At 49.5% G+C, this 12,129-nt stretch overlaps 6 protein-coding genes across 6 annotated transcripts; 2 read left to right on the top strand and 4 right to left on the bottom strand.

Annotated features, from left to right (window-relative positions):
- Positions 1–7: 7 nt before the first annotated feature.
- Positions 8–1,633, bottom strand: N7537_006935 (uncharacterized protein; the record flags this gene model as incomplete). The annotated part of the gene is made up of 1 exon (XM_056897992.1): positions 8–1,633. The coding sequence occupies one exon, from the start codon at positions 1,631–1,633 to the stop codon at positions 8–10; it is 1,626 nt and encodes a 541-aa protein (XP_056753777.1).
- A 238-nt stretch (positions 1,634–1,871) lies between these two features.
- N7537_006934 (FAD-dependent oxidoreductase) lies at positions 1,872–3,406 on the top strand (the record flags this gene model as incomplete). The annotated part of the gene is made up of 4 exons (XM_056897991.1): positions 1,872–2,179; positions 2,227–2,480; positions 2,533–2,903; positions 2,960–3,406. The coding sequence occupies 4 exons, from the start codon at positions 1,872–1,874 to the stop codon at positions 3,404–3,406; spliced, it is 1,380 nt and encodes a 459-aa protein (XP_056753776.1).
- A 432-nt stretch (positions 3,407–3,838) lies between these two features.
- N7537_006933 (FAD-dependent oxidoreductase) lies at positions 3,839–5,239 on the bottom strand (the record flags this gene model as incomplete). The annotated part of the gene is made up of 3 exons (XM_056897990.1): positions 3,839–4,993; positions 5,049–5,086; positions 5,128–5,239. 3 exons carry the CDS (start codon positions 5,237–5,239, stop codon positions 3,839–3,841), a joined length of 1,305 nt encoding a protein of 434 aa, XP_056753775.1.
- Positions 5,240–5,636: 397 nt separating this feature from the next.
- N7537_006932 (Mpv17/PMP22 family protein) lies at positions 5,637–6,548 on the bottom strand (the record flags this gene model as incomplete). Its single annotated transcript, XM_056897989.1, has 3 exons — positions 5,637–5,976; positions 6,033–6,134; positions 6,325–6,548. The coding sequence occupies 3 exons, from the start codon at positions 6,546–6,548 to the stop codon at positions 5,637–5,639; spliced, it is 666 nt and encodes a 221-aa protein (XP_056753774.1).
- A 241-nt stretch (positions 6,549–6,789) lies between these two features.
- Positions 6,790–9,089, top strand: N7537_006931 (Zn(II)2Cys6 transcription factor; the record flags this gene model as incomplete). The annotated part of the gene is made up of 2 exons (XM_056897988.1): positions 6,790–7,284; positions 7,350–9,089. The coding sequence occupies 2 exons, from the start codon at positions 6,790–6,792 to the stop codon at positions 9,087–9,089; spliced, it is 2,235 nt and encodes a 744-aa protein (XP_056753773.1).
- Positions 9,090–9,305: 216 nt separating this feature from the next.
- N7537_006930 (cytochrome P450) lies at positions 9,306–11,118 on the bottom strand (the record flags this gene model as incomplete). The annotated part of the gene is made up of 6 exons (XM_056897987.1): positions 9,306–9,486; positions 9,541–10,212; positions 10,266–10,381; positions 10,437–10,628; positions 10,686–10,979; positions 11,044–11,118. The coding sequence occupies 6 exons, from the start codon at positions 11,116–11,118 to the stop codon at positions 9,306–9,308; spliced, it is 1,530 nt and encodes a 509-aa protein (XP_056753772.1).
- Positions 11,119–12,129: the final 1,011 nt, after the last annotated feature.

Raw genomic sequence — 12,129 nt, 5'->3', positions numbered from 1 at the left:
TCATGGCTCAAGTAGACCGACAGAATCCGGCCTTCCAGCACGACACGGTCTTCCAGGCTACTTCCAACACTGCCTTTGGATCGCCCTCCACCTCTGCCAATCTCCACGCGATGTAACCATCTGGACGGACGAGAGAGCATCCACGAGCGGAGACTCCAAATGCTTCACGGAATCTGATTTCTGCTGTCACTGACTGGCGAATATGGATGAAGCGCGCCTTCATTCCGAGGTTTTCTTCTGCCTCCTTGACGATACCCCTCCACTGAGGGTCCTCCGAGAGTATCGCCCAGTCTCCCTTTAGCAGTTCCAGTGTTGAAATGTTGCGGTCACCATGCTCGATCCAAATATGAGGTGCACGGGTACCTGGCTGTCCTTTCCACTGGTCAGGTGTTAGCGCATCTGGTAGCGACTCATCCGCTCCTATAACTCCGTCCGACCGATAAATCTGGCCAAATTCCACAGCCCCGTCTGGTAGCGCTTCTTGCTCTGGCCTTCCATTTTTGTTGAGAGTTGGCTTCTGTCGCAGCGTTTTATAGTCCGAGCGTGCAAAGATCTGATCATGTCGCAACCAGGCCACAGGCAGCCGTTCAGCTTCGTAGGTAGCCAAGAGTTGGGTATCTGAAGTGCCTTTAATGACTTGAGACAGTTTCCAAGCAATGTTGTGTCCGTCTGCAATGCCGGTGTTGGCACCGTAGCCCCCGCGATTCGGTGGCAAGGAGTGGGCAGCGTCACCAATCAGGAATACTCTTCCTCTGGCGAATTCGTCGGCTATCCAAGCGCTCATATCCCACCTGCTGGTGGCGATAATCTCTAGGGTGACCTTTTCTGGGCCAATTGCCTGAAGCGTTGCTTGGTGCATAAGTTCGTCATTCCATTCGCGATCGTTGGGAAGATGCAGCACCAGCCTTTCATCTTGGTAGGCGATCATGAACGCCTTCAATTCAGGCTGATCTATGGTGAACTGCTTTGTCCCTTTTCTCAGATAAGGGGTCAATTCAGGTGCCCTGAAGAGAACACTTTGAATTGAATTCACAGGGCCATGACCCTTCCGAGGAATTGCCAAAGTCTCGCGAATAGCGCTGCGATGGCCGTCGGCGGCGATAAGATATTGTGTCTTTATGCAATAGACTGAACCGTTTGTACTGTCCTTGATTGTCACAGTCACACCTTCTGCATCCTGCGCAAGGCCCGCAAACTCATGGTGCATGCAAACGTCAACGCCTACATCGATAGCATGTTGCAACAAGATGGGCTCTAGCTGATCTTGAGGTGTAGAAGCCCCTCTATATGGCGAGTATTCGGGCTGTAGGGGCTCCTTCTCTTCGGCCTTCTTCTCCAGTGGATTCCATGCCAGTTCTTCGAACCACTGACCGGTCAGACTCTCAACTCGTGTGCGCTGAGTCTTGAATCTCGGGGCGGTTTCTGGCAAGATATCGCTGTCGATGCCAAAGGATCGGAAAATCTCGACAGTTCTTGCCGTAAATCCATCTGCACGAGGATGCTGCAGGGTATGCGGTCGGCGTTCGATGAGGACTGTCCGAATGCCGTAGGTACCGAGGGCCATGGCGGTCGTCAAGCCGGCCAGCCCTGCACCAACAATGACAACGGAAGCATCCTGATGATAGGAACCCATTGTGCCTTCCGAATGAGTACGAAATGAGTTGAGGGGTGGGAATTAGCTGATCCCCGTATTTTGCTTTCTGTGATGATACTAAATATCGCTCGTTGTCGGGGACGTCGGTGTAGTTTTACTTAGAGCGTAGCTGACTCCGATGTACCCCGAATGCCCCGAAAACCTCATCTGACTGCCTCATAAACTACATTTGTGACTGAGACATGTCTATCGTTCCGTAAATTTCAAGTTCGTGAAAATGTCTCCGTCTGCAATTGCTCAACATTACCAGGTGGCGATCGTTGGTGGTGGGATCGCTGGGTTGACACTGGCCTTGGCACTCGAAAAGCAAAGCATCGACTATATTCTCTTCGAGTCTCAAGATTCCTTAACTCCTGACAGGGGTGCAAGTGTTGGTCTGCAACCAAATGGCTTGCGCATTCTCGATCAACTTGGGTTGATCGACGAGATCGAGAAACACACTGGAACTCTACAGCGTTGGCGCCATCTAGATGGCGAAGGAGAGCTGATTTCAGAGATCAAGGCTTTAGGCTACTACAGGTCTCAGTGAGTAGATGTCCGGAGAGCTTTTGTACGTTTACTGACATTTGCAGGATCGGATATGGTCCACTTTTTTTGGAACGTCGTAAACTTCTCGAGATTATGGCGGAAGGATTGAAAAGCAAGGACGCCGCCAAAACAGGCATCCGTGTCTTGTCGGTGAAAGAATCTCCGGAAGTTGTCACGATAGGCCTTAGCAATGGCTCTTGTATCACAGCTGATATCGTCATTGGAGCTGATGGCGTGCGCAGCTGCGTCCGCGATGCCATTAATGTTACCCAGCCGGAGCCATTCCAGGCAGATGACTGTAAGCTTAATGCAAGTCAAACTCGAGCCACACAGATGCTAAAAATGTTTAGACATCACAACTCAGTTTGCCTGTGTTTACGGTATTTCGACGCCTATCGACGGCATTTCAGAAGGCGACTGCTTCTCTATCTACCGGCCCGGTGCTACGATTCTCATCTTCACTGGTCAGGTCGGTGCTATCTTCTGGTTTGTTTTTGAAGATTTGGGTCATACTTATAGTTTATCCACGACTCCTCGGTATACTAGCGATGATATTGATGAGGTTTGTACTTCAATCGCGCATTTACGCATCACTCCTGCAGTTTGCTTTGGTGATGTATATGCCAAAAGGTCAGTGGCCATGAAGGTTCCTCTGGAAGAGGGTTTGGCCCCATCATGGCACACTAACCGCATGGTCATTGTCGGTGATGCTGCGCACAAGGTAAGTTGATCGTATCGTTTGTATGCATGGACTGTGTCTGATAATACAATTCCTAGATGGCTCCGACTGCCGCAATGGGTGCCAATCAAGCAATTGAGTCATCGACAACCCTGCTCAACGAGCTCCAGGAAACGTTTTCCAAGTCAAAAGATGGATTCCTACCGCAGGGGCTTCTCACAGCTGCCTTGGAACGGTATACTGAGAGCCGCAAGCCACGTGCTGGTGGTATTGCCCAAAAAGCAGGTATTATATGCAGAGCCCAACTTTTGCACGATGGCCCCGCTGCAGCTGTGCGGGATGAGCTACCTTCCTTGACTGATGGGGACTGGCTATTCCGTGGGTTCATGGGATTGGCAGATTCACCAGTGATTGCAGTGTTACCGCTGTCATCACGGGGGGAGTTCTTCGGACAAGCAGTGGAGCAGTTCTGGAAACGAGTTCGAGCTCGGCAAAATTCGGGGTTGAATATGACCAACTTGGATTTATTCGGCATTGAAGGTTGAATATTCCTTACGAATACGTAGCCAGAAATTCCTACTCCCCAATGTCTCGTGATAAACCTCTTCTGAAATAAGCTTTGGGCTTGATTATAGGATATCGCTAGAGAAAAGTGTCAAGGTCCATGACTGGTTACAGCGGAAAGATCAAGGAATAAACTGCCTTCATAGCCAGATAACAAATTGTCAGAAACCAGAGTGAACGAAGGGGTACTGGAATGCATACTAGTTAACTAACTAGTTAATTATTTAAATTGTACTGTGCTTAACTAGTCATTGTTTTGTTCCTTCTCGCCGATATTTCCTCTTATTCAGAGAGAACGTAATACATTCTGGTGATCATACAAAAACCGTCCCACTTTGCCTGTCACAAATGCTATTTCATCAAAACACTTCGCGACAGTTCCTGATGGTAATGTCTGTGGATAAAAAACATATTTATCGAACATTCTGATCTTCAACTTTCATACCCTTGATGATGGTGGGACTCTGCATAAGATCGTCCCAATTATGCACCTTCACGCTGTTTTCCTCGCTCAAGCGAACTTCTTCGCCGGTCCGAGCAATCATCTCCTCTTCATACGTCTGGATTGCGACGGCACGCTGCTCAATAGTAAAATCGCCCTGGTTCCAAAAAGACTCGATTGCCTTGCATGCGGTGTAAGCATCCTTGATGGCGTGGTTGAGTCCTTGTCCACGTTGGAAAGTCATTGGATGGGCCGCATCGCCTGCCAATGTGACCCGGCCCTGACGATTGTTCCACTTGTGCTCCGGTAGGGATGGATCCCAGTTGCGAAGCTTCGAGTACCACACCTTGCTATCTTCGGGCATCCATTCGAAGACACTGCGCCAGGGGTCGACAAATTGACGGGCCAGCTCTTTCTGGTGCGCAACTTGCTCACGCATAGTACGCATATTTACATAGTCACGCGGCTCTGGGAATGAGATGTAATGGAAAAATGTCCAATTCTCTGGGTGTTCGATGTCATCCCCATCATGCAGACTAAGCCAGGCGCAGTAGCCATTTGGATGAGGTGCCACTTGATATAAAGGATGATGAGGTTGAACCCGGAGGAATAGAGCGTGCTCACGCGTATGCTGGGTAAAGCACATGGTCGAGGCGAAATCAATAGGGGTCACCCGGGCAGCCTTTTCTCCAACGAGCAAGGAGCGGGTCATTGAATGCGGGCCGTCGGTTGCGATCAGCATACTGCCTATAACTTCACTGCCGTCGGTGAATTTCGCCGTAACTCGTTCGCCAGCAGGAGAATACACAATTTCAGACAAAGACTTCCCCCACTGTACGTCGAGGCCTTGTAGCAACATTGCCCTGAATTTGTCACGGCGTAAGCGGTAGAATTTCGAGGACTTGATTTCGGTAATGAGAGCACCGGTCTCGCCATTGATGAGAGGAAGACGGTCGCTATCCTTAGTCGGGACATGGGGATCAACTTGGGCTTGTTCGACTTGGGTCAAGATCTCGGTGGGCATAAGATACTGGAGGGGTTCAAACCCCCAGTGTAAACCCATGCTCCAGTTGCGCTCACGAACGGGGGTCTCATCTTTCTCGAAAATCAGGAACGGAATTCCAGCCTAAACAATGACTGTGAGTTGGGCAATATTTCATTCGGTTTCATGTCATTGTTACCTTCTTCAACCCCTGAGCCAATGCGAGACCCGTTGAACCTGCATTATCAATATTAACAAAGGATTGCTGTGTGTAATACCGACTGAACACTTGCCGGCGCCAATAATCAGAACCTTTCTGCGGCCTCTGACATTGGATGAAGATGTGTGTTCAGAGCCATTATTTTCTCCATTCATTGGGGTTGTGTTCATATTGGGCAATAATCAGAATTGTTGGAATGATTGAGTGTATGGGCCTACAACAGACGTACACCTTCGCTTCTTATTATCGCATGAAGCGGCCCGGGATTTGCTATGCGGTGCGGATTCGGAGGCCGAGAAGACCGCTCGAGTCCGTCGGGGGTTGGAAAGGGAAGCCTACCCCGGCCGATATTCTGCCTTATTGGAGTTGGCCTTTACGACCGTCACTGCTGAAATCGCGGCTGGATCTGTAGGGACGTGTTTATGTTTATGTAGGTTTTCCATATTTTCCAAACTAACAGCCCATTATATTCTTGGTATCAGATTCTTTTGATGCATGTAGCATATTTGAAATATTGTATCCAAAAAATTCGATCTCCATGTTTAATGTTCCATCCCACGAACTCGCCTAGTGAGCACTCCTGACATTTTGATTCATCCAGCTCAAATATGCCTGCCAAGCCACTGCAATACATCCGGAAAACACACTTCGGAATTGAGGCGGGACATACATAAAGCTGACGATAGCAACACCCGTCCACACCTTGACACCATTCGCGATACTTGTCGGGAGTGCAAGCTGTAAGCGCACCAGAGTGTCTTCAATCGATGCACCTGACAGCAGAGATTGCATAGTGAAAAAGTAGGTGTTGAAGACGGGCGTGAAGACGGCCTGTTGAACAACGACCTTGGTGGCAAGCGAGGCAATGCTTGAGGCAAAGTTGAACCGGCGGTGGAGAAACATGAACCTGTTGTCATTAGCATATTCCAGAAAACCTTTTGATTCAGTCTCCCCTTTACGTACCATTCATACGATGGAATACTGGCTACTATCCCTACAGTCAGGTGCCGTGCTGTGCGCCACGGATCATAGCCTTGCGAGCCGGGCAAGTTCTTCTGGGTCTCTCTACACTGAGTAGAACTTTTGATTTCCTCATCTTTCACATCGTTCGAGGAGAATAAAAACTGAGCACTCAAGTCACCACATAACCAAATCACTATTGTGGTGCATATTTGTGTTGTGTAAGGTCGTTTGGCCTGGATTTGGGAATATGCTCCAAGGCTTTTTCCAATGCCACTGCGGGCTAAAAACCCACCGGTTGAACTCGATGCTGAGGCCGAAGCTGCAAGAGAGGCAGGGGAATTCGATGGTGGTGGATTTGGCAATCGCCAGGATCGTGAACCCGAATATGCTCGTCCAAGGCGATGCGAGGAGATGGTGCGCCGGGGAAAGAGTGCTGGCGAATGCTGTGAGCACGTTTCCAGCGTCTGCAACAACTTCATCGTGAATTCGGCGAGAGGCCTCAATATCCGGACTCATGCTGGACTTTCTGACAGTATATCCCATTTATTCGGAATTCGGGCATACCGGGAGATCGCTTGTCTTCCTGGCCAATCGGCCCCTCGCTGCTTCGGCCCCGCATAAGCTTATCCGTCTCCGCGTATTGCAAAAAAACCAAAACAATATAGCTGACTCAGATTCATTGTCCCCTCACATCGCGTCTTTCCCTTCTTCAACAAATTCCAATCATCGATTCCCAGCGCCCTTTCAAATCGTTTCAATGGATTCGGAACTACATACTTTGCCGCCCAATCTTCCCCTCTCCTCGTTCAACCAAGGCAGGAGTAACGTATCCGAGAGATCATCGGACCACCCCTCGCCGGTAAGGCCCCACACGCTCCGCAGTTGTGGTTTTTGTCGATCTCGCAAAATAAAATGCGATCGCCAAAAGCCATGCTCTAACTGCCTCCGCGCTGGGTCAGAATGTGTTTATCCTACGGAGCCAGGCAGAGCTCCGAAGCGACCACGTCGAGCTCTCGATAAGCATGTGCTCGATCGGCTGGCGCATCTTGAGGTGCTCGTCAGGCGCCTAGATACCGGAGTGGAGGGCGGTCAGTTACCTTTCGTCGCGCCACCAGAGGAACCAGCGGCCAACGGAGGCCCTGGGTCGGGGGATGAGTCAAGCCCGGTCGAACAACAGTTTGGTCGACTTGTGATCGACGAGACGCGCAGTTGCTATGTGAGCAATATTTTGTGGTCAAGTTTAGGCAACGAAGTATGCACCTGTCGATGTGCTCTAGGCATGTTACTTGTTACTTGATATTCACTGATTGCCTGTAGATTGAAGAGCTGCGGGATTTGTTGTACGAGCCAGCATCGGAAGACGAAGACATCGACACTGCCACAGATCCATCTGTGGTAGATTCAATGACATCTCTGGGTTGTAACGCCGCGATAATGGGGTTTCAGGCGCTAGCACAGACTTTGAAGGCGTATCATCCACCACTATCCCAGTCAGTGGCCTTATTCGAGATCTTCAAAGAGAGTGTCGCACCACTAGTACATATTTTTCATATGCCGACGCTGATCAGTTCTTACTGGGATGCCGTTGCGTCGCCGGAATCATTAGATTGCAATACTGAAGCATTACTGTTTGCGATCTATTACTCCACCGTCATTAGCATGGAGTCACGACAATGTGAACATGTATTGGGATGTTCTCGAGCAGCCGCAGTCAAGCATTATCAATTTGCCGTGGAACAAGCAATGGCACGGGCCGATCTTCTCAATACCCAGAGTGTGGTTTTGTTACAAGCGGTAGTTCTGTTTTTGTCGGCTCTACGGAATGAAGATGCCTCACGCACAGCCTGGTCACTGACTGCGCTGATATTTCACATTGCCCAAGCTATGGGTTTGCACAGGGATGGAAGCGCATTTGGCCTCCGACCACTGGAGATAGAGATACGGCGACGCCTTTGGTGGCATATCTGCTTGCTAGATATTCGGTCGTCCGAATATCATGGTTGCGAGCCGATCGTGCACGAGTCTATGTTCGATACTAGGATGCCCCTCAATGTGAACGATAACGATATCACAGCTGATATGACAGCCTTGCCTACAGAACGCGAAGAAGCTACCGAGATGACTTTCTGTCTCATTCGTTGCGAGGTGATGCGCATTGTATGGAAGACGGGCTATGCCCCACCCAGCATGCGGCGGCCTGGTCAACCCGCCGAGGGGCTCTCTCTTCCCGACCGTGCCGCCTTAGCCAAAGACCTGCAGCACCGATTAGAGGAGCGCTATCTTAAATACTGCGATACCACCGTCCCATTCTTCCAGGTTTGCGTAACTGTCGCGCGTCTGATCATCGCTCGCACATGGCTGGTCGTGTACTATCCACTCACTCAGAAATATGATGGTGCCAGCTTGCCCAGCACTATCCGCGACCGGCTGTTCATTTCCTCAGTCAGAGTACTTGAGTTATCAAACGTCCTGCTTACTAGTCCGGACATCGCACAGTGGACATGGCACTCCAAGACTCACGTTCAGTGGCATGCAGTAGCTTTCGTCCTATCTGAGATTTGCTCGCGTCCACCGTCGGAGGACTGTGATCGCGCCTGGAAATACGTGCAGACAGTTTACAGTGGGTGGAAGATGAAGGAGAACAAGGGTAGCCTCTGGCGGCCCATCAAACGGTTGATGGCCAAGGCACAATATGTCCGCGAGATCCAAGATAATAACAACCCGGCTCCCAAGCGACATTGGCGAGTGGCCGGAATGACTACTGCATCACCCACTGCTCCTTCGTCCAGGCCTTCAACGACGAGGCCTAGTTTTACGGGAACTTCTGGCGTGACACCTGAGGCTGTAAGTGGTGAGACTCCGGGACTCATTGATCGGAATGGCGTTCTATCTACAGAACCACTTGACCCCTTTTTCGAGGATTTCGCAAAGCCAGAGTTTCTCTATCCGGCTTCGGAATATCCACTCCCTACGGACATCGATTATATCATGAGTAACTGGATTGGAAGTCCTAACGATATCGACCTTGGGCTCAATGGACTCGCCCATAACACGTAGGTAGTTCAATTCAAGGAACCCATAAATCACCGCATAATATCAGACAAGCAACGAGTCTATCAATAATTGCCGCCCCATGTTTGACTCATATTTCTGTAATCCATATGCGCCTTCAATCCCACAATGTTAAAATGTATCCCAGGTTTATACTTTGTAATCAGTAAACTGCAGATACCCCGGAAATCCCTTTGTAGTCTTGAATATAATGCACCAATCTCACCTCCCAGTTAATGAAGTAGCTGCCTCGCGTCGTTTGACTTTGCACATTAAAGGGACCCGGTGCCATGCTACCGTACCTTTCTGGGTGTCCTGCCAGCCCTGCGATTCTGGCATAATTTCAATTTCAAAATGCCAGAACAACTTAGCAAGTATGATTCGTGTCTCCGCCGTTGTCAATCTAGTCACAATAATGTTGGCGAAGCCTCTTAATTTCTTCCGTTTGGAGACTCACCTAATACCCAAGCATGTTCTGGGACCGTAACTGAATGGGTTAACCACAGATAACCGATCATTTGCAAATGGCGAACTGCTTTCCTGAGCTTCAGGTAACCATCTCTCCGGGCAGAAATCATCCGGCCGATGGAAATTTGAATGTGAGTGGTAGGCCGCATGCTGGTGGACTCCGACAGTAGTACCCGCCGGGACAAACTTCCCATCAATCGTCTCACCACCAGGAGGCACAAAGCGACCGGTCGATGAGGGTGAGGGGCAGTGAATGCGCAAAGATTCTTTCATGACAGCTGCCAGGTAAGGCAGTCGAGCGACCCGTTCTGATGTAATTTCAGAATCGGATGCAAATTCTGCACGAACCTCCATTGCCAACTTCCGGTAGACGTCGGAATTAGTTGCAAGGGAATGCATGTTGGTCGACAGCCAGGTTGCAGTTGTGCCTGTCCCAGCGCCGATGATGGTAGCAGCGTTGAGGCGCATTTCCATCGGAGTCATCCTGTCTTTCTCGCCAAGCATATAGCTTAAAATGTCCCGACGATCCGTGTTGGTCGCTAGACGTTTCTCAAACTTCGCACTGATTATTTTGAAGTTCTCAAGCGCGGCTTGGACCCGGAACTTGGGTAGCAAATATTCCCGCCATCCCACCAAGTTATATGTTTCCAGTGCTTGAATCCTGTTCATCGTCAAAAACTTGTTGCAGGCCCCTCTCATACGAAGATATCTCACCAAACCTGTGACTGAATAGACTGTGTCAATATATCCAACCATCGACCACCGTTTTCTTGTTGCAGTGCTCCTTCTGGTTGGCCGCATAGCAAGTCTCCAATGAGGTCCATCGTAGTCTATCAAACTAGTCAACCACATTGCACTCGAATCAGTGACCATTGCAGTTCTCACCCATTCAAAATACTTGTTGAGGTCCACGGGGGGCTCGTCACAGCGCGCTTCTAGTTTTTTGACTAGCAAGTTGACATACTTCACGATCATACCATCGTGGTCCGCGATAGATTTTTCCGATAGGGCGGGCGCTAATATTCGCCGCAGTCGCGAATGGTTCGCCTTATCTGCACTGAGAATGGCATGCACACCCTGCAGATGCTGTTAGTCCCTCACCTGACGTCCAGTTTACTGCAGAAGGAAACACACCTTCAAGCCCGGTCGGCTGAAGCCTGCCTGACAGTTCTTTTCCATTTCCACGGCGCGCAGGCCATAGATTGTTTTCCATGCTGTCTCTGTCGTGTAAGACAGATGATCTGGCGCAATTCGTACCACGCTGCCGTATTTCTCATGCAGATCAATGCTTTTCCAGACTAACTGGCCTGTCAACCGGTAGTAGATCCAGACCAATTGTGTCGCTGCCCATAGTTTTGGGCCGGGGTACGCCCGTAGTGGGTGCAAGTAGATATTATAGAGACCATGGAGGGCTATTCCACCGAGTAGCTAAGATCGACAGTTTCATTCAGCTTTGAAACGCGGTGATTTGGAGGTCTCGATTATGACTCACGACAAAGACAGAGAGAGGAATGACCAGCGGGCTGTAGAGCACCGAGAGTGCTTCGTATGCAAGAGAAGCTACCATGATTTGAGATTGAGCCAATAGTAGAAAAGATAATCAAACAAAGGAATGCGCAGGCTTTTAATATATATCGGAACTCAGTGTTGCCGAGCTATACCAAAGACCGTTGCTCGGGCGGATGTAAGTTGCGGAATTTGTGTATTGCAAATTACACTCGGACCTTCCGGACCCCGTTCGCAGTTCGGGGTTAGTCGGGGTACGAAGACGTATAGGTGCCAGGCCCCCCTGTAAAGGATTTTGATGCCTGGATACGTGAAGTAGTACCGCTTTATACACCGCCTAATACAGAGTACTGTAAATTGCTAATACATCAACCTGCCTAGATGAAGCTTTTGGACCGCATACAAATTCAGGTATCTCCATTATTTCTGGCGGTTGCAAGTCCAAAAAAATGAAGCTTTTGGACTACATACAAATTCAGGTATCTCCATTATTAAGCTTCAATTTTTTGGACTTGCAACCGCCAGCAATAAAAGAGAGATTTGAATTTGTATGGAGGTCAAAGCTTCATTTTTTTGGATTTGCAACCGCCAGCAGAATCAAGGTACTTTCATCAACAAGGCAGATGTAATAGTAATTCAGGTATTTTAATTTTTCTGCCGTTCTAAATTAAGGCATTCTGGCATAAAATCCCCCTAAAAGGGGGTTTTGAACCCTGGCACCTATACGTCTTCGTAGGTTGGGGTCCAGGGCCCAACCTGGACCCGCATAAGCTTAACCGACGCCGAAGCGGGCCCACTCCATCCTGGACGCGCATAAGTTTAACCGACGCCGGAGCAGGCCCACTCCATCCCTCGGGCTAGAGCGGATCTCCAAATGACTTTAACCAACCTTTGCTGAACTGTATTTTGGCGGCGATTTGTAGGGCCGACGGGCCACCGCATAGGGACAGTCCCGATGTAAAGACCCCGTGTATTATGTTTTTATGGTCTGGCGACAGCCGCCTTCTTTAGACTTAAACACTTGACTCAACCACAGTCGGTTGTATTTCTGTCAAACCTCTTTCTCCAGGGC

This window comes from Penicillium hordei (genome assembly GCF_028827395.1).
Source record: "Penicillium hordei strain IBT 12815 chromosome Unknown utg000003l_segment0_segment0, whole genome shotgun sequence".
Classification (NCBI taxonomy): Eukaryota; Fungi; Ascomycota; class Eurotiomycetes; order Eurotiales; family Aspergillaceae; genus Penicillium; species Penicillium hordei.
Note: the sequence above shows the minus strand (reverse complement) of the source record. Positions and strands in the feature narration are given on the sequence as shown.